This window comes from Tursiops truncatus, chromosome 15, assembly GCF_011762595.2.
Source record: "Tursiops truncatus isolate mTurTru1 chromosome 15, mTurTru1.mat.Y, whole genome shotgun sequence".
NCBI lineage: Eukaryota > Metazoa > Chordata > Mammalia > Artiodactyla > Delphinidae > Tursiops > Tursiops truncatus.
In genome coordinates, this window is record NC_047048.1 from 36,882,539 (window position 1) to 36,908,024 (window position 25,486).

At 49.1% G+C, this 25,486-nt stretch overlaps 1 protein-coding gene and 1 non-coding gene across 18 annotated transcripts in view; one reads left to right on the forward strand and one right to left on the reverse strand.

The window, feature by feature from the left end:
• The first annotated feature begins 454 nt into the window (after window positions 1–454).
• IFT140 (intraflagellar transport 140) overlaps window positions 455–25,486 on the forward strand; it is a 70,916-nt gene continuing 45,884 nt past the window's right edge. For 2 of the 17 annotated variants that reach the window (XM_073792480.1, XM_073792490.1), the window contains exons 1-13: window positions 458–562; window positions 1,238–1,379; window positions 4,162–4,339; window positions 6,726–6,947; window positions 13,119–13,240; window positions 13,372–13,514; window positions 15,059–15,234; window positions 16,142–16,233; window positions 16,822–16,928; window positions 17,612–17,757; window positions 20,739–20,942; window positions 21,076–21,148; window positions 23,051–23,142. In XM_073792480.1, coding sequence (XP_073648581.1) covers window positions 4,193–4,339; window positions 6,726–6,947; window positions 13,119–13,240; window positions 13,372–13,514; window positions 15,059–15,234; window positions 16,142–16,233; window positions 16,822–16,928; window positions 17,612–17,757; window positions 20,739–20,942; window positions 21,076–21,148; window positions 23,051–23,142 — 1,524 coding nt within the window. In that variant the 5' untranslated portion in view covers window positions 458–562; window positions 1,238–1,379; window positions 4,162–4,192. Of the gene's footprint in view, window positions 563–712; window positions 977–1,237; window positions 1,380–3,223; window positions 3,259–3,323; window positions 4,075–4,161; window positions 4,340–6,725; window positions 6,948–9,261; window positions 12,732–13,118; window positions 13,241–13,371; window positions 13,515–13,729; window positions 13,831–15,058; window positions 15,235–16,141; window positions 16,234–16,821; window positions 16,929–17,611; window positions 17,758–20,738; window positions 20,943–21,075; window positions 21,149–23,050; window positions 23,143–25,486 lie in introns of those variants that run through there. The other 15 variants (XM_073792487.1, XM_073792485.1, XM_073792482.1 and 12 more) reach the window with 15 other exon arrangements.
• Window positions 5,763–5,834, reverse strand: TRNAE-UUC (transfer RNA glutamic acid (anticodon UUC)). Its single transcript has one exon. It is a non-coding gene; the product is annotated as a tRNA-Glu (tRNA).

Genomic DNA, 25,486 nt, shown 5'->3' on the forward strand with positions numbered 1-25,486 from the left:
ACTGGCTTTACTCATAAATTCTCTTGAACGACACCCTCCTCGAAACAAAGCAGACAAAGCAGAGTCTAGCAAACCTTTTAGGGTCCAAAAGACCCAGCAATAAGATTAACGAGAGAGGAAAGAATCTTAAAGATGGCGTTCCGTCTCTTTCCCAGTCTCTCTGCTGCCTTCCTCCACCTGACCTACGCGGTTGGAAACGTAACTACAGGAGCGGGTCCCCAACCGGCCGTGTATTCCTATCACATCTAGAATTTATCAGCTTCCCTTCTCTGCTTAGAAAGGCATATCTGGCCTCTTGACCCCCCTCTAGAGCTAGCTTTTTTAAGTCTAGACAGCGGCTGCGAAGGGTGTAAATTGCCCTGCAGCACCGCGGAGCTCGCCACCCGCTGGAGGAATCCTGCCCTCGGCTCCGCACGAACATTCCCGATCGTCTTCGGCTCTTTCCGGCCTCTCGTGGAGTTTCGGGCGGCCTCGGCGTCCGCTAGCTCAGCTTCGGCTGTATCCGCCTTGGGCTCGCAGCCGTTGTCCCGGTAACGCGCGGCGGCGCTGCGACCAAACCAAGGTGAGTGCGGTCCCCTGCCCCGGGCCCAGGAGCAGAGGGTCTGGGGGCCGGGAGCCGGGGAGGAGGGCGACGACGAGGCGGGGCCGGGGAGGGGCTCGGGAGGCCGGGGCGGCTCGCGGTGTCGGGCGGTTCCGGGGGCCCGGAGCCTGGGGCCGGGAGGAGGGCAACGTCGAAGTGCGCGGGACTTCCTTCGCGCGGCCTCCCGGATTATTTTCGTCCAGAAATCCTGCTTGGGCCGAGCGCCCGAGCGCGTGGCTGGTCAGGCTGAGGCTTCGGGGTGCGGGGCGGGCGTCCGAACGGTCAGCGCGAGACAAGGGCCACCGGCGCAGACAGGTCTGACTGAGGGCCGCGTGGCTACTTGAGGCACGGGGGAGCTGACCCGGTGGCGAGGAGGCGGTGCCGGAGGCGCTCGCGGTAACGCTGGGCCTGGGAGGGAATCAGAAAACCACCTTTCTGCGCTGTCAGTAGTGCGGCCCGGGGAACCGCACGCATGGTCCAAACCAGAGATGGCGTTCCTTCTTGTCCATGGGATGCAGCTATGACCCTGCACTGCCGAGGCCCCGGGGGCTGTGGTGGGGGCGGTGGTGAGGCTTTTCGGGGTGGCCCCTAGTGCCTGCCCCTACACCTCTCCACTCTGCCGCCATTGCCTCTAAGTCCTCTGGTTCCCTCCCGCAGCATCTCCAAGCAGTAATGCAACTGAAGTTATCCTTAGTACCACGAGCCGCGCAGTTGAAAGACCGTAACATTTTCTTTCCCAGAAGGTGGTTTAACGGAGGCGTAAAGACCTTGCACCGCTGGAGGTGAGAGGATCAAATCGGTGAGAATAAATGAAATTTTTTTCTTTCCCCCAAAATTTATATATTGCCAAATCGCCTTATGTTCTAGAGACCCTGAGGTTTTTTTTTTGGTTTTTTTGTTTGTTTGTTTTTGTTTTTGCGGTACGCGGACCTCTCACTGTTGTGGCCTCTCCCGTTGCGGAGGACAGGCTCCGGACGCGCAGGCCCAGCGGCCATGGCTCACGGGCCCAGCCGCTCCGCGGCATGTGGGATCTTCCCGGACCGGGGCACGAACCCGTGTCCCCTGCATCGGCAGGCGGACTCTCAACCGCTGCGCCACCAGGGAAGCCCTAACCCCCTTTTTACAACTGTTCCAGGGCTGGGGATGCTCCGATGGCCCCTCACCCTGTGGGGCAGATAATCTGGTAGGGAGTGGAGGATGGTCAGTCAAACACACATTTACAGTAAACTCTGAATGCAGCAGTGGACAAATGCAGGGTTCTATGAGGACTCTGGGCAGAAGCACTAGACAACGTAGAAATCAAGTCCAAGAGCTCAATGGTGGAAAAGAGGCTTCTTGAGTACCCAAAGCAGGGGTGTCGGGGAGAGAGCTTCTGGGAAAGCCCCAGGCAGGAAGAAAGTAATTTAAAGATCTTTCAGCATACTTTCTTATTACAAAGTTATGTTTGAAATAAAAGATAGAGGAAATCAGGTTTAACTTTTTCAAGTGCTATTATAATTCTTTCTCTATCATTACAACAAAATTAATGTTATTCATTTTTCCAAGGCATATTTTTAGAAAGTAAACTTGTTAAACATGAATAAGAATTTCCCATAGCCCAGAATGTAGACCCTTGATTGGATGCAACACATTAAAACTCACTTTAAAATGTTTCCTTGCTGCATTAGACTGACCAGTTTTTAACCTGATATGTCTCATTGTCAGTGGCTCTGTGTGAACATTTGCATGAAGTCTTTACTCAAGGAAGCCAGAGCCCTGACCAGTGTGCATATCCCCTAAGTGATGTGTGCAGGACCCAGTTCCTGCCCTCTCCCCTGACTCCAGCCCCACATCCCCCTGCTCCTCTGGCCAGTGTCCAGCTACTCTGCTAGGAGTCCTGAATGGGTTGCTCTTCAGCTTGTGGTGGGTATATATTCATAAGATAAACATTTGAAATGTGACTGTTCATTTCTACCCACCTGCCTTCTAGCTTCTGGAAGAACAGGGTTTCCCTCTCTAGACCCAATCTGAGCCTTCATGGCTTCCTCTGATACAACTATTGTATTGCTAAAAGCAAATGGCATAGTCCATTCCCTACTCTAATGGTAGAATTTTGCAGGTTCTGGATAACTTTTTTGCACAATTTTTTTCTTGTGGTTAAATATACATAATATAAGATTTACTATTTTAACTGTTTGTAAGTATACAGTTCCGCAGCGGCATTAAGTACATTCACATTGTTGTGCAGTCATCACCACCATCCATCTCCAGAATTTTTTTCATCTTCCCAAACTGAAACCTTGTATACAATAAACTCTAATACCCCATCCCTGTCTGCAGCAGGCCCTGTCAACTACCAGTCTACTTTCTGTCTCTATGAATTTGATGACTCTAAGTACATTATATAAGTGAATCATACAGTGTTTGTTCTTTTGTGTCTGGCTTATTTCACTTCTTCTAGGTTCATCTATGTTGTAACATGAGTCAGAATTTCATTCCATTTTAAGGCTAAATAATACTCCATTGTATGAATATACCACATTTTGTTTATTCATTCATTTGTTGATAGACATTTGGGTTGTGTCCACCTTTTCACTATGAATAATGCTGCTATGAATATTGTGTTTAAATATCTGTTCAAATCCCTGCTTTCAATTCTTTTAGGTATATATCCAGAACTGGAATTGCTGAATTATATGGTAATTCTATGTTTGATATTTAGAGACCCACCATACTGTTTTCCACAGCATCTGTACCATTTTACACTCCTACCAGCAACTCACAAGGGTTCCAATTGCTCCACATCCTCACCAAAACTTTTTACTTTCTGTTTTTCTGATAATAGCCATCCTAATGGGGATGAAGTTGAATAATTTTAAATGGTAGCAAACCAACTCACAAATAGGCTTTTCTCTGCTAGTTAGCTTCCCCAAACTGACTGTAGGATGTGAAAAAGTGGGCAGTAGTCAGACTGTCATTCCATTCACCTTCCTACCCCTCCCACAAAGGGACAATATGCACATCTTTTCCAGGAAAGAAAGAAAGATGTTAAGTTCATGTAACTGATCAAGTTCATCTTCTCCCCAGGTGCTCTGGCTTTGCTTGACTCCGTAGCAAATGAATCCTTTTGCTCCTGACACCTCAGAGGAAGGCAGGGACAGCCTTGGTTTTCTATCAGAAATTGGGTGCTACGTTTTTTTGTACTTTTCTCTTTTGTGAAGCAGTTTGCTTTTTTTGTTTGTTTGTTTGTTTGGAAATGTTGCTTAATAGGGAGCTATAGAAATATAAATTGTCCTTATTATGATTGGGATAAAAATGATCAAGGTTTACACATGTAGTCTAGTCCACGGGGCTTTTCTTTATTGTTTTGATGGCAGTATGTGTTATTCCTTTCCATCTTTCAGGTCTAATCCCTTGCCTCTAATTGTATATTTTTCCTGTTAGAGACCTCTTCCGCATAAAATTGCCTGTTATTGGTCTGAAGGGGTGCTGATAAGTTGCCGAATGTCTTGTAGGTCTGTGATGCTTCTTTTTCCTAATTCTATATATAGTAGTTTCGTTTTGTTCAAGACCAACAGGACTTGGTTGTCTTTTCCCTCCAGGTTTCAGCCCTGACCAGGCCTGCGTTTCGTCATGGCCCTCTACTTTGACCACCGCATAGAAGCCCCAGATGCAGTTGGGTCTCCCTCCCACATCAGTTGGCACCCCGTTCACCCATTCCTGGCAGTCGCTTCCATTAGCACAGCCTCAGGAGGCAGTGTGGATATATATCGGGAGCAAGTGAGTGCGGAAAGCAGCAATTCTGACTGCAGTAGCTTCTGGCTCTTGTCTCTCTTTTGTTCGTGTGTGTGTGTGTGTGTGTGTGTGTGTGTGTGTGTGTGTTTCTCACTGAGGTCCAAACTCCCAATATTATAAAAGCCCTATTATGTGAATAACTCTTTTACCCCTGCTATTTAGTTTGGGGGACATATTTAGGAATGCTCAAGGCAGAATCCACAGTCAGTTCACGGTCACCAGCAGGGTTGTCTGTCCATCCCTCTCCAGCCTCCCGTTGGCCATTCGAAACTATTTGTTTCCTGGAGGTGCCATAACAAATTACCACAAATTGGGTGACTTAAAACAACAGAAATTTATTCTCTCATAGTTCTGGAGGCCAGAAGTCTCCAACAACAGGTTAGCAGGGCCCTGTCCTCTCTGAAGGCTCTAGTGGAGGATCTGTTCCATGCTTCATATTAGCTTCCAGTGTAGCCAGCAGTCCTTGGTGCTCCTCGGCTGGGACCTGTATCACTCCAGCCTCTCCCTCCATCCTCACACAGCCACCTGCTCTGTGTGGCCATGTCTCTTTCCTCCTCACATAAGGGCACCAGTCATACTGGACTAGGGCCCACTCTAATGACCTTGTCTTAACTTGATCATCTGCAAAGACCCTATTTTCAGGTAAGGTCACATCACAAGTACCAGGGGTTAGGACCTGAACACATCTTTTTGGGGTGCCCAATTCAATTCATAACAGAAACTTTCTAGACGCTTCTCCTACTTCACCAAGAAAGATGGATTTCCTTTCCCACTCCCTCCTCTGCCCTCTGCAGTCTCAATGTGACCCCTGAAATTTCACCCAAGCAGCCACACTCATCAGCGATGGCTACATAACGTGTCCTGCTGTCCCTGCCCCCCCCCCCCACATTCCACACTCTTGTAGGGTCCTCCAGAGAGCACACCTGAGGGTCTTCCTCACCCGGCCCCCTTCATCCAGGCCACCCCCTTCCCCGCCGGGCCCTCCAGCCTTCCCCCCGTCCCAGACAGGCCTGCCGTTGGCCCCCCTCAGAGCACATCCAGGCCTCTTCTCCCTCTATTTCCTCCTCCTGGGGTTGCATTACCATCTATCAGTGGATGACTTACAAGCCTGTGGCTCCAGCCCACCACTCCCCCCCCAACCCCTGAGCAAGCCCTCCCCTCATGCTCCACAAAGGGCAAACCCTCCTGGTATGCTCATCTTGGTCTCATCCCAGGTATGGGTCAGTATTTGGCCCCAGTGCCAAGCACAGTGTCACCAACTATTTCAGAGTAGATGCCTCCCTTCTGGGAGTCAGACAACTCTCCAATATGTATCATAAAATTTTCTTTAGAGTAAGTATTATTAAATCCAAAATAATAGCAATTTTAGATTTTTTTTTTCTGCACCGTGCAGCTTGTGGGATCTTAGTTCCCCAACCAGGGATTGAACCCGGGCCATGGCAGTGAAAGTGCCAAGTCCTAACCACTGGACCACCAGGGAATTCCCTAGATAAAATTTTAAATTTTAGAAAATTTAAAATATACTATTACAAAACAAAGTGTACTTCCTGTGTTTCTAATTGGCACAAGGAGACCATTAGGATTTCAAAATAATGATTTATTGGATGATAATGAGGTCACAGATGTAGCAGGTGTAACTGAGTTTACTAGGAAGAGCCCAGTAGAAGTACTGAGAACAAACTGAATTAATCTCTGAAAACACATTTATACCTTAAACCTACTGCCTTAGAAAATTCTAGAAAACACAAGAATATACCAGCACGTATTCAATTGGCTGTCACAGCAATGACATCATCACACATCACAGAGCTCTGGAAAACTGCACTGTACACTCATGAGAGAACGAGAGTTAACAGGGCAGATCATATCATCCTGAACATGACTTTGGCGTCACAGACCCCAAAAACGTTCTAGGGTCACCTCACTACACTTTGAGAACCTTGGGTCAACACACTTCACCCGCTGGCCCACTTCTTTTTGTAAATAAAGTTTTATTGAGCTCCCTGGCGGTCCAGTGGTTAGGACTCAGAGCTTCCACTTCAGGGGGCCCAGGTTTGATCCCTGGTCAGGGAACTAAGATCCCACAAGCCACACGGTGTGGCCAAAAAAATAAATAAAAATAAATGGAAAAACATTTTAAGTAAATAAAATTTTATTGATAAACTGGTCCATGGGGTCAGTTGAATGTTTACCTTACGCTTTCATAGTTCAGCTGAGGCAAGATGGGTGTTTCTATGAAAATTAAATAGAATATTTCCTTAACAAACTGCTCATTATGTCCTCTAGCTGATGTCATTCCATTGACGAGGCAGAAATTCTTAGAGTAGCGGCCACTCCCTGTAAAATAAAGAATTTACCTCGTGTGTCACAGGGTGAGTGCGTGCCAGACACGCATATCGAGAGGTCGTTCCGGGTCACCTCCCTCTGCTGGCACCCGACGCGGCTGATCCTGGCTATTGGCTGGGAGACCGGAGAAGTGGTCGTGTTTAATAAGCAAGACAAGGAGCAGCATGTGGTCCCCCCTACGCAAACCGCCGACATCACCGTCCTCAACTGGAGCCCCAACGGGAACTGCCTGGTATCGGGGGATAGGGTGAGCAGACATGCTGAGACACTGACTTCAGATCTCTGCATTGCCCTGTACATGCTCTTAGGGACCAAGTTATTAGAAACTTGCGGTTGCCGAGTTCAACTGATTTTGTCAGCTGTCATGGCAGATTTTGTTTTATATTGGGAGGAAGGTTTGAATGTTTTATTCTATCATCTCACTCTGTGGCAAAAGTTTGTAATTTTTTAAATGAACATTTCTAGGTAAGTACATTCACAAAGATGGGGTGGTGCTTCATGTACCCCCAAACCCCACCTTCCCTGAGCACACCGCTTCATTGCCTAGGAGTCCCTGGTCCTGATCATCTGGCCCAGGGCTTCCTAAGCAGGTCAGTTTGCCCCCAGGGGACACTTTGCTGTGTCTGGGGAGATTTTTTGTTGTCACAGTGGTGGTGTTGGGGGTTCTTTCTACTGGCATCTGGTGGGTGGAGGCCAGAGATACTGCTCAACATCCTCCGATGCTCAGGGCAGACCCCACAGCAGAGAATTACCAGCTCTAGATCTGTTTGATTCAAAAATGACAGCAGAAATTGTACAATGTGTTTATTTATTTTACACATTTAAGGTAATACATTTATATGTTTCAAAGTTCAAAAAATACGAAAAGGTATATACTGTAAAGACTCTCCAGCCCCACCCCATCCACTACCTCCCCTTCCCTGCCCTCCAGCACCTACAGCTTCTTCAAGTCTCTCCAGTGCTCCTTCAGTACACACAGGAACACACAATGCATCCCCAACTTCCAATTTTGAAAAATTTCAAACCTTTAGGGGAGTTGAAAGAATAGTACAAACAACACCCTTTTACCCTTCCCATGAATTCAGTAGCTGTTAATGTTTTGACACATCTGCTCTCTCTGTACATCTGTATTTTTTCCCCGTATATTTGAGAGTTTGTCACAGACATCATACTTCATCCGTAAATGCTTTGGCATCGATCTCCTAGGAGCGTGACCACGTGTGCTGTCACACTCAGGAGGGTGAAGCCCATGAACTGGTTTCCACTGCTGTGCCATCGGTGTGACAGCTTTTCCTGCTGTCCCAGTAATGTCTGTGCTGATTTTGTCCTTACCCAGAAGCCAGCCAAGCACCACGCTTTGTGTTTGGCCGTCATTTCTCTTTGGTCTCCTTTCATCAGAACTGGTCCATGGTCTTGTCTTTTCTTTCTTCTCTCTCATTTTTTTTTTTTTTTTTTGGTCTTTCATGATATCAACATTTTGAGGGGTCCAGACTAGTTACCCTGTAGAATGTCCCTCGGTTTAGATCTGTGTGGTTGTCTCCTCATGACTGCCTTCAGGTTAAACATCTTGGCTGGGAGCTTCACACAGAGGGCGTCGTCTCTTTCCTATCTTCCTCGGTCCTTTTCACATGAGGGCAGTGCCCAGTGCACCCTGTTCTGTTTCTGGCTTTTCACCTGATGCTGCATCTTCCAGGTCTTTCCATGGTGGTGCACGGCGAACCTCCTTGCTCTCTTTTAATCTGCGCTTCATTACACCAACGTGTTATCATTTACTTCCCCAGCCTCTGTGGATAAACGGTCTCCAGTCCTTTGCTGGACAGTGACACAGTGGCTGGCCTCATGCTTTTGTCCTTTTGCACGTGTGAAAGTTTAGAGAAATTCCTGGAGGTGGGATCCAGGGCATGCGCTTGTGGTTTGGTGAGTGTCCCTACACCTCCCTCCATGGGGCTTGACCAGCTCCCACCAACCCACAAGCATGTCGTATCCAAGCTCAGAATTTTGCCTGGAAAAGTGCTATCTCGGTCGTGTTCTAGTTTGAGTTTCTCTTCCTCTTGAGGGTGAATATAACTTAGAAGAGCCATTTATACTTCCTTTCTGTTCATATCACTCATCCACTGTTCTATTTATCCTTTTGTCTGGATTTTTCTTCTATTTTTCTAGTCTATTCCCACCTAATGGCATTGCTCTGCCCCCAGATTCCTACTTCTTTGGTGATCTTTCCCACCTCCTTGCTCAGAAAATCCCCTAGAGGAATAAAAGAATTCAGGGTCATTGAATGCCATCATTCTCATCTTGCCTTTATTAAGAAGCAACTAACAGAGTAGATGACTGAGGCATGAAACAAAGCCCAGGTTGGTGCTGACCAAGTCTTGGAGTCAGGATTTAAGAACAGAAATACCTAGCACTTCTCTAAGAAAATCTACAACTGTGCTGGTCCTAATTTCTTACTGGACTCAGGCAGGCAGAGAAGTAATAACAAATGAACAGACACACTCAGAGCACTAACCTCTGAGACACCTGCTCGCAGGCTTGGCCCAGGGTCTTTTCCACTCTCCCACCAGAGACCCAGTTTGATTACCATGAGACCGACCAAACCTGCTGAAGCAGGAAGACACACGTAATCTGCAGCCCTCAGAGTGCCCCACAGTCTCCAGGGACAGGAGCAGAGCTGGCTTCCGACATCCAGAACCACGAGTGAGGTGTCTGCTGCCAACATCCGCCTCTCAGGGCCTCTTCCTGCACAACCGTCTCTCTCCTGTGCCATCCGTCCAGGAGGCTGCTGGAAACAAAGGAATCTACCCGCTCCAGTTTAACCCCAGAGATGACCTGCCCTTCCTCCTCTGTCCCAAGTCCAGCTCGGGCCAGGTGCCCTCTGTGCAGCCACCCTTGGGCCTGGGGCAGTGGGGAGATCCCTGGAAGAGGGCACCAAGCGAACACTTGGTCGGTGAAGAAGCGGGGAGGACAATGCATGTCCAGGGCTCATCTCCCTCTCACTCTCCTGCTGGACAAGAGCTGAGGGCGAGGAGTAAGTGCACCTACACACAGGAAAGGGCAAGTCGCTTCCTGATCTCTGAGATAAACCATTAGTGAGCCAGCTGTGAAGTGACAACGTGTCCCGACAGTCGTATCTGAGCCCTAACTTCACACTAGTCCCTTAGTACGTTCACCTCCTGCTCTGCATGGGACTGGTTTCCCACCTGAGGGTGAGATGCTCTCACTTTTCTTTCAAGTCTTACGGGATAAAGTTATTTGAATGAAGTGACCTGGAAGGAATGGCAGCGAGTAAAGAGACCACTCTGAACACAAAGGATCCCCCCTCAGGAGTAGTAAGAGATGCAAAAACCACTTAGAATTTAGGGGCAATGAGCAGGAGGCCCCGAAGAGGCATCTGCTTTGCCATCTTCTACTTGGCGTCTGCGTGTCTATCTGGTTACAGGAGACCTGAGGTGACTTCCTGTGGCTTCCCCTTCTTGTGTGTGTGTGTGTGTGTGTGTGTGTGTGTGTGTGTGTGTGTCTGTCTGTCTGTCCTTGTATCAGAACAGGGGTCTGCAGTCATCTGAGCAGAAACCACTACTCCAGGGACTCCGGACATTTCCATCCTTCAACTTCTTCCCCAGCTCAACAGTCGGGGGATCTGGACAGGCCGAGTGCTCATGTTTGTGTTCAGGTGCCTAATGAGCTGTCAGCTGGAAGCTCGTGTATACTAATAAAACAGAGTCATTTACTGTGTTAAAAATTAAGTGCTGGACAGGAGTTCCCTGGCAGTCCAGTGGTTAGGACTCGGCACTTTTACTGCAGGGTCCTGTGTTCAATCCCTGTTTGGAGAGCTAAGGTCCCGGAAGCTGCGCAGCCGGGCCAAAAAGAAAAAAGAAAAGAAAAATTACGTGCTGGACGATTGTACTTGCAGGGCAGAGCAGAAGGCCATCTCCACAGGGGCCGTGTGTGCCTAAAACACACAGCAGGGCCCAACTGCTGGCTCCTCTAGGGAGGAGGCTAGGTGACGGGGAAGGAAGCCTTCCCATTTCTGCCCTTATGTGTGTTTCGCTGTGCAAGTATTATTTTTTTAATTTTATTTTAAGAGTAATTTGTAAACACACAAAAAATAATGTTTTTATTTTTTTTTTTATAAATTTATTTTATGTATTTATTTCTGGCTGTGTTGGGTCTTTGTTGCTGCGCGCAGGCTTTCTCTAATTGCGGCGAGCATGGGCTACTCTTCGTTGCAGTGCGCAGGCTTCTCACTGTGGTGGCTTCTCTCGTTGTGGAGCACGGGCTTTAGGCACACGGGCTTCAGTAGTTGTGGCACGCAGGCTCAGTAGTTGTGGCGCACGCGCTTAGTTGCTCCGCAGCATGTGGGATCTTCCCAGACCAGGGATCGAACCCGTGTCCCCTGCATTGGCAGGCGGATTCTCAATCACTGCGCCACCAGGGAAGCCCCAATGTTTGTTTTGTTTTGTTTTGTTTTGTTTTGTTTTGTTTTGTTTTGTTTTGTGGTACGCAGGCCTCTCACTGTTGTGGCCTCTCCCGTTGCAGAGCACAGGCTCCGGACGCGCAGGCTCAGCGGCCATGGCTCACGGGCCCAGCCGCTCCGTGGCATGTGGGATCTTCCCGGACCGGAGCACAAACCTGTGTCCCCTGCATCTGCAGGCAGACTCTCAACCACTGCGCCACCAGGGAAGCCCCCCAATGTTTTTATTCTTATCTTTATAAAGCTGGCAAAGTCAAGAAGAATCTGTATAATAATATAGGATTTGAATTCTATATATACTCATGTTACATACTATTTCTGATCTTATATACTTTTCTTAGAGGTCCACTGTACAAGTTGCTTTTTAAGGCCCACTTTTTTTTTTTTTTTTGGCTGTGCCACACAGCATGCAGGATCTTAGTTCCCTGACCAGGGATCGAACCCGCGTCCCCTGCAGTGGAAACGTGGAGTCTTAACCACTGGGCTTCCAGGGACGTCCCAAGGCCCACATTATTTGAAAATCATATTCTTATATACAGTAAAGCAATGTTATACCCACTGACCGTGAGCAGGAAACAGACCTTGAGGACTGCTCGGGCAGCGCAGCAAAGCGGCCTCAGGGTTCGAGGGAAACACTGCCATTTGGCAAAGCTTAGCTTGTCCCAGCCAGAAGCCCTCCTGGAAAATTGCTCCTGGACCAAGTCGTCTTCCCCGCAACTTGAACTTTTCTAGCAGTTGTCTGAGCCATTAACTTGAGATTTTGATGACTTTGATGTTGAACATATAGTACACCTGGCACCCAGATCTTGGTTTCTTCCAATAAAATGAACCAGGGCTACTTGGAGAAATGGCTGATCCTCGGGCTGGGGCAGGATGGCAAGCCCGGAGGATCTGTAGGCCAGGACGTGAGGAGGTGCTCACAAACCCACAGCGACGGGTGCATCGAAGGGACAACAGAGCCTGAGGAAAGAGCTCCCGATGGCGGAGCTGGAACAATTTGAGTATCTAAACAAACAAGGGAATATTGGGTCATAACCCAGAGTAGAAAATAAATATTCATGGGTCCATCCGTGCGTCCATATTGATGTAAATCTATGATTTAATAAATCAGTAAATGGTGGACAAGAGGCATATCTCTCCAGATGATTTAGGAGGTGAGACATAACTCCCCTTCCTACGTGTGGGCTGCACACAGTGACTTCCTTCCAGGCAGGACAGGATGGAAGGAAGAAGAAACTCCCCAGTGAGGGAGGTCACAGACATGACCTCAGCAGACAGGTCACGCCAAGGACAGGGACCCCTGATCCGACATGTCGACAGCAGCACTTGACCTCTGGTCTTCCTCTCAAACCCACCACCCCGACAACAATGAGAAAAACATCAGGCAAATCCTGCCGGAGGGACATTCTACAAAACCCCTGATCGGTCTTCCTCAACACTGTCCAGGCGTCCAGAACAGGGGTGTCTGAGCCACCGTCCCAGCCCAGGGGGCCCAAGGAGACATGGCGACCAGATGTCTGTGGGGCCTGGACAGGGTCCCAGGGCAGGAAGAACTGAGGAGAGGTGAATGAAGTACCAACTTTAGTTAGTATCATGCGCCACAGTAATGTAGGGTCAGTAATAGGAGAAGCTAGTTGTGAGGTATGGAGCGTCTCTGAACTATCTTTGCCACTTTTCCTTAAATCTGAATCTATCCCAAAATTAAAGATTTGTTTTAAAAACTGAACATGTGACACTTGTTATCTCCAGGGAGTGAAGATGGGATGGGGCACAGAGAGGAGTTTCTGGTTCCTTCACTGAACACTAAAATTGTTTTGAGTTTTTCATGGTGCACATATAGTAGTAGTATAATTTTAAAAGAAAAAAAGGAGTAAGCCCATGCTCTGTTGCACAGTATCACCCTCACCCTCCACCAGTCACTTGCTAAGAATGTGACCTTGGGTTTTCCAGCTTGGTATCCTGCTCTTATGGAAGTTGGACCAAAGGGGTCAAGTACAAGGGGCACCGCTGCTGAAACACGAGTATGGAAAACACCTCACTCACTGCATCTTCCGGCTCCCCCCTCCCGGCGAGTAAGTAGAGCTTGGGTGGTGGCTGGCGGGGCCGGGGATGTGGCTCCTCCTGACACTGGAGGGGTCTCCTCTGTGGTTATACCACCTTCGTCCAGGGAGCAACAAGGAATCTCTGTCACATTTGCTCTTAGGGACCTCGTTCAGTTGGCGAAGGCAGCTGTGAGTGGTGATGAGAAAGCCCTGGACAAGTTTAACTGGAGGAAGTGTGGCTTTGGAAGTTTCCTGAAAATGGGACCTCAAGAGGGACTCTCATTCTTTGTCAGCTTGACCGATGGTAAGACACTCAGGTTGGGGTCTGGGGACACTGCAGTGTTTCGGAGTGTCTGGGAGATTATAAGCGAATGGATGGCGTTTCTGCATAAAATTGCAGGCTGTGCGCCATTCCCAGATGGATGCCTTAGCTGGCTTGTGCAGGTGTTTATCCAGGATCCAAAGGGTGGCTTCACCTTGACCTGATAGAAACAAATTGAGCTTTATTTGCATTTGAAGGTTTTTCAGGAGGAAGCTGTCCAGGATGTGCAGCCCAAGATGAATCGATGCCAGGGGCACCCGGCGTGGTCTCCAAGCCAGCAGCGGGGCTCAGCTCTGGGGTGGGTGTGACCGGGGCACGCTGGACCAGCAGCCCTGGCAGGGCTGGGCGGTCCGTGCTGATTTAACACGGCTCCCCCGCGGTGTGCTAGGAGGCAGGCGGTGGCCAATAGATGCAGTGTGAGGTTCAGAGAGATAGAGGGTCTCGTACACTCACGAGACATTCATGAGTGCCTTCTCCCATGGGAAAGGGGCCCTTCCTGGGGTGATGGGGTTCGAGGACGTGTGTGGCCAGGCAGCTTAACTGTGACAGGTGACAGCTGGGAGGGGCTGGGGCATTTGTCAGTTTAAAAGTAGAGAGACTTGGCATTTAAGGAGGGGAGTTGGAGGGACCCAATGTGGGCACTGTGGGGGCGGCGGGGGCGCTGAGGGAGGAAGGAGACGTGGCGACTGGAGGCCTGGCTCTGCAGGGGGTGTCAGTGCTGCCCCCGCCCAGCAGCCGTGCAACTGGGGCAAATGATCCGGTGTCTTTGTGCCTTAGCTTCCGAACATGTACAGTGGGGATCGGGATAGTACCTGCCTCCAGAGCCTCTGTACACGGAGCCCGCACACATCTGTGCTCAGTAAATACTAGTTACTGTTATGATTAGCCTCCAGACAACCTTGAACCTTTAAGCTTAATAAGAACTCAAGTTGTCCACTGGGAGTGAGATGGGAGGCGGCATGGAGGGTGAGGAGGCTCCTGAGAGCAGCAGAATGAACCCAATCCTGAGAACTCACAGGAGGTGCTGCCACCATGCTCAGAAGCCTGAAAGCAGAACCAGGAGACAGCTCGGGGGCAAGAGGAGGGTATCCAAGCTGGGAGGGGCCCTGGGGCCGACGCGAGGGCCTGGGGAAGGCAAGAGGGTGCAGGCCAGACGCCAGCCAGCGATACCCGGTACCCAGGATGGAGGGTGCAGGCCGAGGCTCCGGGGAGGGTCATAGTTAATGCCCCGGCAGACGGGTGATGGACGTGTACCTAGGGGACTGAGATGACCAGAGCATGGAGGCTGTGCATCAGGAGGGTGGTCAGTGTGAGCGCTGGACAGTGGTGGAGGGAGGATGGCAGACACAGGGGTCCTGGCTGGACTGACCCAGAGATGGCAGACGCAGGGGTCATGTACCAGTGTTTTTAAAATAGCTTATTTGTAAATGGTTATGATGAAGATGTTTACGTTGAAAGTGTCCCTAAGTAGGTAGAATGGCTTCCAGGGAGTGTCCAGCCTCCATGGACACATCGCTTTCCCGCAGGGACCGTGCACTACGTGGACGAGAAGGGCAGGACGGCCCGGGTGGCGTCCACGGACAGCTCCATTCAGACGCTGTTCTACCTGGAGGAGAGAGAGGTGCTGGTGGCAGTCACCGAGAGCCTGCTGCTGTGTCTGTTCACGGTGATGCCCGAGGGCACAGCCGAGGAGGTGATGAAGGTGAGGAGGTGATGGGGGGGTGCCCCAGGGGGTCTCCAGCCTCTCTTGCCCACCTCATACACCCCTTCGTTTTGGTTGAGGAGTCTGTGTTTCAGGGCCACCACCAGAGCTTTAGCACCTAATTTATTGTGCACCATTGCGGTCACAGGTGGGGGAGACACCAGGGGACGGGGCCTCCCAGAGCCACGGGAGGTACGGGGCTGTGGCGGGGACGCCTGGCTATGTGCAGACCTTGAGGGTTGTCACCAGTGTTCCCTCTGTGACACTACCGCTGGCCCACACATATGCATTGCTTTATCCGAGGGGTGTGTGATAATCACAACTCTGGACACCCTGCCATCCGCGTGGGTGCCTCGCCCCGGGCCGGGGCACTCACTCACGGGAGGACGCCAGGAAGCCTGGGGCGTTGGTTGTTGGTCAGGCAGCGCGTGCAGCTCCCTGAGGACTGCATGCCACTCTCCTGCCACTTTGTTGGTTTACACCCAAGGATTCTATGGTTCTCAGAGTACTCCGAACCTTCCCTAAGATGCTCTGGTCGATGCAGAAAAGTCGGTGTTCAGGGGTCCTTTGTGCACCTCTGTCTACACAGCAGTTGAAATGTGGTCACTGAGTCCTGTGAACCTGGGTTCAAATCCCCCCTCAGCCCCTTGCTGGCAGGTTTTCTCTGAACACAGGCTGTGACAAGCTGCCTCACCCAACGCGGGGCACCCCTGTCATTAACTACATAGTGTGCAGTGGTCGCTGCTTTGGCCTGAAAGGCTGGGGCTGCCCTTCCAAGTGTCCACAGCCACCCTCACTTCCTCCGCTTGGTGAGTCTGCGGGGAGTCACTGCCAGAGAGTCCAGCTGCTGAACAGGGACCTGGTCTCGACAAGGGCGACGTGCTCCTTTCGGGTTGTTGTTGTGCAGGTAAAGCTGAGTGGAAATATGGGTCGCCAGGCAAATGTCGCCCTGATCAACAGCAGCCTTCTTGTGACCGCCACTGGGGAGGCGGTCCTCAGGTGAGATCCCGACTCTGCAGAGCGCTGGGGTTGAAAATTCTGTCCCATACAGTCTCTTGAGTACACTTTGTGTTGGAGTGTAACATACATATAGAAAAATGCACAAATTATGATGAAGTGTTACTAATTGGGCACATCCACGTAACCAGCCCTGAGATGGAAGAGCAGAACATATCAGAGACCCTAGGCATTCCGCCCACCCCCGCAGGGGTCACACTGTCCTGACATCTGCCTGCCTTTTTGATCCCCGGGTAGATGGAATCCCATGTTGTGTTCTCTTGGGTCCGGCTGCTTTAGCTCATGTGACATTCAGGGGTTCTCCCTGGTTGGGTGCTTGGAGTTCCCTTGTTCTCATCGTGACCCGGTGTCACACAGGAACCCTCTTTTATTAACAACTGCTCCCTTTGTTATGAACAAGACGTAACATAGATAACGTAACAACGACATGCTTTTCTCCTCAGAGTCCAAAGGGCCATGTCTTTTTCCTGATCTTTAAAGTTTACTCTGCGAGTTGAACAAGACCCTCACAGCTGAGGGAAGCCCACTAACACAGTCCCCCCCCGTGGGACTTTCCTCCTTGCCTTGTAGATTCTGGGATTTAGAACGAGGAGAGAATTACGTACTGAGTCCAGAGGAGAAGTTTGGTTTTGAAAAAGGAGAGAATATGAACTGTGTTTCTTACTGTAGAGTCAAAGGTGAGACTTCCCAGCGTCAGAGGGAGAGCCCACCTCAGGCTTTGCTCTGGCGTGTGCTGTCATGACATGGAACTCAGGGCTGTTCTAAGAACCATACCTCAGTTACAACTATGTCAGTCACTCGAGTACAGTCAGCCAAGAGCAAAAAAGAGGCAGGAAAGCTGTGTTGTCCCACGTAGTGGTCAAGGAATTTGGTCAGGAATGTGACCAGCCTGGCTGCGTGAATTGGTGTCTGTTCCTCCTGAAACCTCAAGAAAAAGTCAGTGTGAGAAACATTAAATATATATGTGTACATGGATGTGCGTATGTGCACACACACGCACACACAAATATGACAGAAAGAATAGGAAATGCACCAGAGCAGCACTTCCGTGCCCGCTGAGTGCTAAGTGCTGTGTGGCATTGGGAAAGCAGCCCTGAACACAGGCAAGCAGGCTCCTCTCTCATGGGAGAAACCAGAGAGCAAGCAGCACCACTGCCCCAATCCCCCATCCACACATGTACACACTGCGTCACTGCGAGTAGCGAACTCCTGCTAAGGAAGACACGGCCAGGTACGAGGCTGGGCAGTTCCTGGACGGAGAGCCGACAGGCTGGTATTTTAGAGAGGGTGGTCAGAGAAGTGAGCTTGCTGCTGTTTTTATCCCTTTTCAACTCAATGTGAACTTTCTTTTTACCTACAGGTCTTCTGGCAGCAGGTACCGATAAAGGGCGCGTAGCCATGTGGAGAAAAGTGCCAGGCCCCCAGAGCAGCCAAGGGGTGGAGGGCAAAGACAGGTGGACCCTTCAGATCCCCACTGAGCTTGAAGGAAACATCACACAGATAAAGGTATGCCTCGACGGGGCGCTGGGTGCACTCATTTTCTGCAGAAGTGGAGGCAGTAATTGCTCTGAACCTATTTTTGTCAGTTATTCAAATTAAGATAAAAAATAACAACAGTAAAATATTTTTAAAGGCCTTTTGGGTTTCAGAACTACAGATAAGGGATTGTGGATCTGTAGTAATCTATATTTATCTTTTTAAATCTATCTACATGTCCATTTATCTCTATCATCTATTTGTCTTATTTAGTTATTTATTTGGCTGTGCCGCACGACTTGCAGAATCTTAGCTCCCCGACCAGGGATTGAATCTGCACCCCAGCAGTGGAAATACCAAGTCCTAACCACTGGACCGCCAGGGAATTCCTGCCCCAGCTTCCTCTTAATGCTCCAAAACTCCACTGTTTTCTGGTCATCCTGAGGCTTGAACTTGCCCCTATTCTGTTTCAAACAAAGTCATTCTGTTGGGGAGCTTGCTGTTCTTGTGGACTGCCTTTCCCCTCAGGAAAAGATTTCTGAGTCACTGCTCCACAGCCTGGTAGTGGGGAGAGTAGCTGGCTTTCTGGGGTGACACCCTGCTTTGGGAGCTGGGAGCTGGACACAGGAGCCTCTGGTCCCGGATGGCCTCTCCCAGAGAGGAGCAAGCTGGGGCAAGGGCCTGGGGGCCCCATGTGGTCTGGCTCCCGCTCCAGATGCAGAGCCTCCCTCCGACCCACCTGGACCTGGCCTCTGTGCCGGAGCTAGGGGAGTGAGAGATGCTGGCAGCCGCCCCTCCCAGGAAAATGCCGGAGGAGAGGGAGCCCTGGTTTCTTGGCCAAACCTGCCTGCCGAGCTCACCTGCCACAGACTCTGCTCTTCTTACCAGACTTAGTAGACTTTCTTCAATAAGTCTTTCTTCATTTACTCTGTGCCCAATTCCCAGAGAAGTACATGGTTGTGTTTTCATAATTTTCACCAGTTATGCCTACTATGTCCTCGGGGCTCCTCACCTGCCTTTCTGGAACTTGCCTCTCAGATCTGCTCTGTGTGATTTTTTTTTTTTTTTTTTTTTTTTAAGTTTTGGCTGCACCAAATGGCACTCAGGATCTTAGTTCCCCGATCAGGGATCGAACCCACGCCCCTTACAGTGGAAGTGTGACATCTTAACCACTGGACCGCCAGGGAAGTCCCTGAATTTTTTAAGATAAAGTTTACTTAATCTATACTAATCAGGAAATGAAAACTTACATGGTAAACAGTTTAGGGATACCTTAGAGCAATTTTGGGAATTACTTTTAGATCCTCATCTCAGGTCATAAATAAACATAGTTTCTGCATGAATTAACGAGTTAAATATTTTTAAAAGTTAGGTCAGGGACTTCCCTGGCGGTCCAGTGGTTAAGACTTCGCCTTCCAGTGGAGGGGGTGTGGGTTCGATCCCTGGTCTGGGAGCTGAGATCCCACATGCCTTGCAGCCAAAAAACCAAAACATAAAACAGAAGCAATATTGTAACAAATTCAATAAAGACTTTAAAAATGGTCCACCTGTTGAAAATAAAATTTAAAAAATTAAAAGTTGGGTCAGAATAACTGGCTAAAAACACAGAATATAATCAGATCTGTAGAGAAAGTGTAACTTTCTTAGATTTTAAGTAATAAAAGAAGTTGCAAAAGCAGAGGGACAAGGTTGAGTCCATAAGAACATGTCACACCGGGCAATGTGAACAGGAAGGCTGGGATGAAAGGAAAACTGAGCTGGGTAAAAATTCACTTTAAAAGGTTAATCTCTAAAACACCAAATTTTCCCAATTTTCAATGCATAATTTTTTTCTTCATTTGAACACCAATCCCAGTTGATGTGTACATTGAAAGTATTTTTGTTTTTTTGTGGGAGAAGAAAGGTGCTGTTTTAAACTGATGGCTCATCTTACCTTTAGTGATATCTTAGAATAATGGACGTGAAAAATACTCACATTTATAAGAAAAATATTAAGAATGCCAATGGAGGGAATTCCCTGGCGGTCCAGTGGTTAGGACTCAGTGCTTTCACTGTGGGAGCCCGGGTTCGATCCCTGGTTGGGGAACTAAGCCTGCATGCTGCACTGTGCGGCCAAAAAGAAAAGAATGTAAATGGATAAGTGATGAAGGAGAGTGCAGATAATTTACCTAAGGGTGGTTAGTAGAATCCATGGAAAACGTGTAACCTCAGTGGTAATGAAAGAAATGCCCATTTTAAATAATAGTGAGAGCCACACTAACTTTCTTGAAAGACGTAAAAGAAAAATTGACTCAGTAGACCATGTTCCTCAAAGAGAAGCCTCAATCTTGTAATTACCTGTCCCATCCATCGCTCTTTCCAAATAAATCTACAAATTACATGTTTATCCAGTGAAAATAAGGAGGTTTTTTTTTTTTCCTGAGGGAATTCAACACAATAATTCTAAACTCATTTGGTAGAGCAAATGGCCGAGAAAAAATTTTAAAAAGAATCAGACCATTTCTGTATCCTATACCAGAATATATCTGAAAGGTATAGCAATTAACATGGCATGCTTACTAGGAATGGATAAATATATCAGTGGAGTAAAGTTGGAAATCCAGAAATGGATTTGTATGGATTTGGAAGTTTAATATGAAATTATGAAAGTGGTACTTGACATCACTAGAGGAAGTCTGGATAGTTCACTAGAGTGTGTAAATTTGCTTTCCATTTATAAAACATAGACGCCCCTAAGTTCATGTCAGTAAAGTAAACTCTAGAAGATGCTCAACCAGTCAGGATAGACATGAGCGAGAACAACCACACAAGTTTACCCGCTGGATCTAAACTCTGAGTGTTGTTATTTTAAAGTTTTTCTACAAATTATACATTTTATATTTATAAATTTTTAAAATCATGTTTTTAAACAAGAAGAAGAAATAGTGCTTGGAAATTGTTTATGAATCCTCGTACTTATAACATTGCCCTGACTGCACCTCTCCTTTCTGTCTCTCAACGTGGGAATGAAGTGGGGCTCCAGGAAGAGCCTCCTGGCAGTGAACAGCATCAGCTCCGTGCTCATCCTCCGCGAGCAGGCCATGTCGTCCCACTTCCACCAGCAGGTGGCCGCGGTGCAGGTCTCCCCGAGCCTACTCAGCGTGTCCTTCCTGTCCACGGGGGTGACGCACAGCCTGCGCACAGACATGTACATCAGCGGAGTGTTCGCCACCAAGGTCACTGCCAGGGTGACCATGGGCTTGGGCGGGATCATCGATACAGACGGAAGACCTGGTCGGTTGTTAGGGTCATTCGGGACAGCGAGGCCCAGACAGCCGGTTGCTTTTTAATTTCCGTGGTTCTTTGTAGGATGCTGTTGCCGTCTGGAATGGAAAACAGGTGGTGATCTTTGAGCCTTCTGGAGCCACATTACGAAGTGCAGGTAGGAGTCTTTTCAGCCCCACGAAGGGGACTCACATCTAATGGGGGTGGGTGCTGGTGCCTGTGAGGTGGGCAAAGGGCAGGCCCAGGGCCATGGGGAGACCCTTATGTCAGTTCTCGTGCCTGGGCCTGCGTTTCCAGAGCCGGTGCTGCCACTCTAGCCCTGTGCAACCAGGGCCTCCCCAGCCTCCCTACAGAAGCTAGTTGAGGTAGTTAAGTGCAGCCAGATCTGGGGCCAGCAGCCCTCCTGGGCTCCAGGACGATGAAACAGCTCAGAAATAAGTTGGCATGAGTGTGAGAACCACAGTGCTTTCCGGGGAAAGGGATGCTACACACCTGACTTCTGAACTTCCCAGAGCACGCACAGCAGTGAGCCCGTGGGGTCTCGACCAAGGCCAGCCTCTGTCTGAAAATTTCAGGGTGGATCTTCAGAGCTGTTCCACCTGTCCCATCCATCGCTCCGACTCTCTGTTTCACTTTATCTTCTGCTCTTTAGCACATGTCTGTATGAGTTACGGGGCTGCTGTAACAAGGACCACAAAACGAGTGGCTGTTTAGGAGTTATTCTCTCACAGTTCTTGAGGCCAGATGTCCAAAATTAGTTTCACTGGCCAAAATCAAGGTGTTGGCAGAGCCCCAGAGGCTCTAGGGAAGACTCTGCTCCTTGCTTCTTACAGCTTTTGGTGGCTGCCAGCAGTCCTTGGCTTGGGGTCACATCATTCCAGTCTCTGCCTCCACTGTCACATTGTTCCTGTCTAAAAATCTCCCTCCCTCTTACAGGGACACTTGTGATTTCATTTGGGGCCCATTTGCATAATCCAAGATAATCTCCCCATCTCAAGACCTTAACATCTTTGGCCATATAAGCTAATATTCATGGGTTTCAGGGATTAGGACCTGATCTCTTTGGGGACATCTTCCCACCAAGCACAGTGACCATCAGGACGTGCTCCTCGGCAAGATCTCCTTCTGCACAATTCTTGTCTTCACCCATCCTGACCTAGGCCCTCCTACCTCACAGGGGGATTCGTCATTGCACTGTTCCCAGGGTGATGCCCCCACGTGCTTGTTTGAATACCTCACACCTCCCTGGGGATGTTTTTCCACAGGTTATCAACTCTCTCCCTCATATTATTCCCTCACTTTTTTTTCCTCCTCTAACACTTTGTTGCCTAAAGTTCTCTTGGAACACTTTTCCCATCCTGCCCTGTATTGTGCTGATAATTCACGTCTTCGCCTCTCTTCTACCATAGACCCCTTGAGGGGCAAGGGTGAACTTATCCTCCCAAGAGGATAGCACAACAGGTGCTGAGCTATTTTCTGTTTTGTGTGTGTCATCATCTTCCTAACTAGATAAGAACCTGTCTAGAGCCAGACACTAGAGCTTGTGGTCTCCAAAGTTCCACATAAGATAAGCAGATGCTTGAACAATCATGCTGTCATAGATGCTGTGCTACTGGAAGCACCACTGCTAGATGGGATAAAAGAGGAGAGACCATCAGTGACTGGTGAGGGCAGGGTGCCCAGCACTGAGTCCCCACTCCTGGCCATCACCGGCAGCTGTGGCCCTGGCAGGTCCCTGTGTCTCAGAGCCTCACTTTCCTCATCTGCAAGATAAAGAAAACGCACCTTTCACAAGGCTATTGTGGGTGCCAAGGAAAATTAGGGAACACACATGAGAACACTTCTTGACTATACCGCAGCTCCACCCCTTCTACCCGTCTCACCGTGGTTCCTTCTTTATATCCTTAGTTGTAGAAGATCTTTTCTGCTAGGTTTCAGTCTTTCTCATCAATAGTTGCCCTACAAAAAGTTCTAGTTTTAGTGTGAGAATGCTTCTTAAACTCTAAGGAGCTATGACAAGACTAGCTGCTGCTGTCCTGACCTTTATCTTTAATTTTAGGTACCTTCCTGTGTGAGTCTCCAGTGTTAGCCATGCACGAAGAAAACGTTTATACGGTGGAGCCAAACCGAGTCCAAGTTCGAACCTGGCAGGTAAATTGCTGCTCTAGAGTGAGTGGCCTGTGACGTTAAAGACAATTAGAGCAGAGTTTAAAATGCCATCTCTAAATCAAGCCAGAGCCTGCTTAATGACTTCACTCAACCACATCAGATTGCCCCCACTGGGTGCTTGGTTGTAAAAATGGATTGTTGGATAGCCCCTCCATCGACAGCTCTGTGACTTCAGAAGTCAGGAGGTGAGGCAGTGGCCTTTGCAGTGAAAAAGACTACATGGCTGGACCTTGAGTGCATGGGGGTGTGAAATGGGAGGAAATTTTGCTGTGTTTAATGCGCATCTTGAGGACTGAGGGGTCATCAGTTCAGGACATATCTTTAGGCAGACCTTTTTCCCTGCATGTGTCTGAGGGTGAGGCCAGGATGGGAGCAATGTGTGCCTCCAGGATTACAGGCCTTTAACACACCATTCTGTTCCCTCCGGGTGGTGTGCAGTAAGGAAACCCTGCCCACATCCCATGCACACTTGCTGGACCCCCAGGGCTGACATGGTGTATTAGTTTCCTGAGCCTGCCATAACCAATGACCACAAACTTATGGCTTAAAACAATAGAAATTTATTTTCTTTGCAGTTCAGGAGGCCAGAAGTCCTAAATCTAGGTGTGGGCAAGATTGGCTCCTTCTGAGGCTCTGAGGGTGAATTGGTCCCATGCCCCTTCCAGCTTTTGGTGTTGCCGGCATTCCTTGCGTTCCTCAGCCTGTAGACAGATCACTCCAGTCTTTGCCTCCATCTTTACATGGCCTTCTCCCTGTGTCTTAGAAGGACACTTGTCCTTGGATTTAGGGTCCACCCTAATCCAGAGTTGTCTCCTTTTGAGATCCTTAATTATATCTGCAAAGACCCTTTTTCCAAGATACATCCAAATGGATGTATCTTTCAGGGGCTACCATTCAGCCCAGTACATGCAATAGTGTTCTGCATCATGGTTGAGGACATTTGTTATGGCACTGGTTTTAGCTCTCAGTATGACTGCTTTGTCCAGCTCTGAGTTCTTTCCTGGGGTCCAGCATTTGATTTCCCAGGGCTGCCATGTCCGTGTCCTTGTACCTCACAGCCTGCACGTCCACTCTTGCATTCAGCAATTCCTGAAAGAGCTTCCATGCAGTTCTACTTTCTAGCAGGAGGGTCAGACAGTAAAGGTGCACACTGAAGTGTGGAGGTGGGTGGGAAGTATTGCAGGGGGTGGCATTGGAATAGAGACCTGACAAGTCAGGGAAGCGCCCGCAGCCCCACTCGCCTCCTGGGGCAAAGTGCAGGTGGAAGGAGCTGGGGCCTGTTGAGATACCTGCCCTGCTTCAGGTCAAAAGGGAGGCAGAGAGGCTGGAGGGAAGGAGGGATGGGCCTTGCATACTGCTGATAGTTGTGTAGGGGCATCAGCTGTGGACATAAAGCCGAGGCAGGGAGGGGCCCTCCTAACAAAAGATGAGGGAGCAGCTGGGTTATCAGAGGAGTGACCTGAGGAGCTGGAGAGTGGAGGCATCCAAGGAAAGAAGGAAAGATCTTCAGGGAAGGGGCGAAAGGCATACTGGGAAAGAAGGATAGGCCTGCTGGAAAATGGGGGAATGGCATACTGGGAAAGAATGATAGGTCTGATGGGAAGGTGCAAAGAGCATGCTGGGAAGGGGCAAGAGGCATACTGGGAAAGGGGCAAAAGGCATAATGGGAGAGAATGAAAGACGTGCTGGGAAAGGGCGAAAGGCATGCTGGGAAAGAAGGATAGGCCTGCTGGAGAAGGGGGAAAGGCATACTGGGAAAGAATGATAGGCCTGATGGGAAGGAGCAAAAGGCATGATGGGAAAGGGGTGAAAAGCATACTGGGAAAGAATGATAGGCCTGTAGGAAGGGGTGAGATGCATACTGGGAAAGAAGAAAAGGCCTGCCTGGAAGGGGCAAAAGGCATACTGGGAAAGAATGATAGGCCTGCTGGGAAAGGGCGAAAGGCATGCTGGGAAAGGGGTGAAAGGCATACCGGGAAAGAATGATAGGCCTGCTGGGAAGAGGTGAAAGGCATACTGGGAAAGGGGTGAAAGGTTTGCTGGGGAAGGGGTGAAAAATCAGCTGGAGGGAACTTAGGAGCGTCTGACCACAGACAGTCTAGAGTTTAGACTTTTTAGTTGATTTTTAGGTTAAGGAATATGTGACCATGGTGATTAGTAAAGTAATGCCAGCCTGTGTAAGGAATCCATTAGCACCTCTCCTCTCGTTGGAAAGCTGGAGTGTGTCTCCAGACCTTTCTCCCTGCCCGTGCATCCATGACACACAAACTGCAGTTGTTGCTGGTTTGTGTGGTGATGGGACAGCCATTATGTACCTCATGGTTCT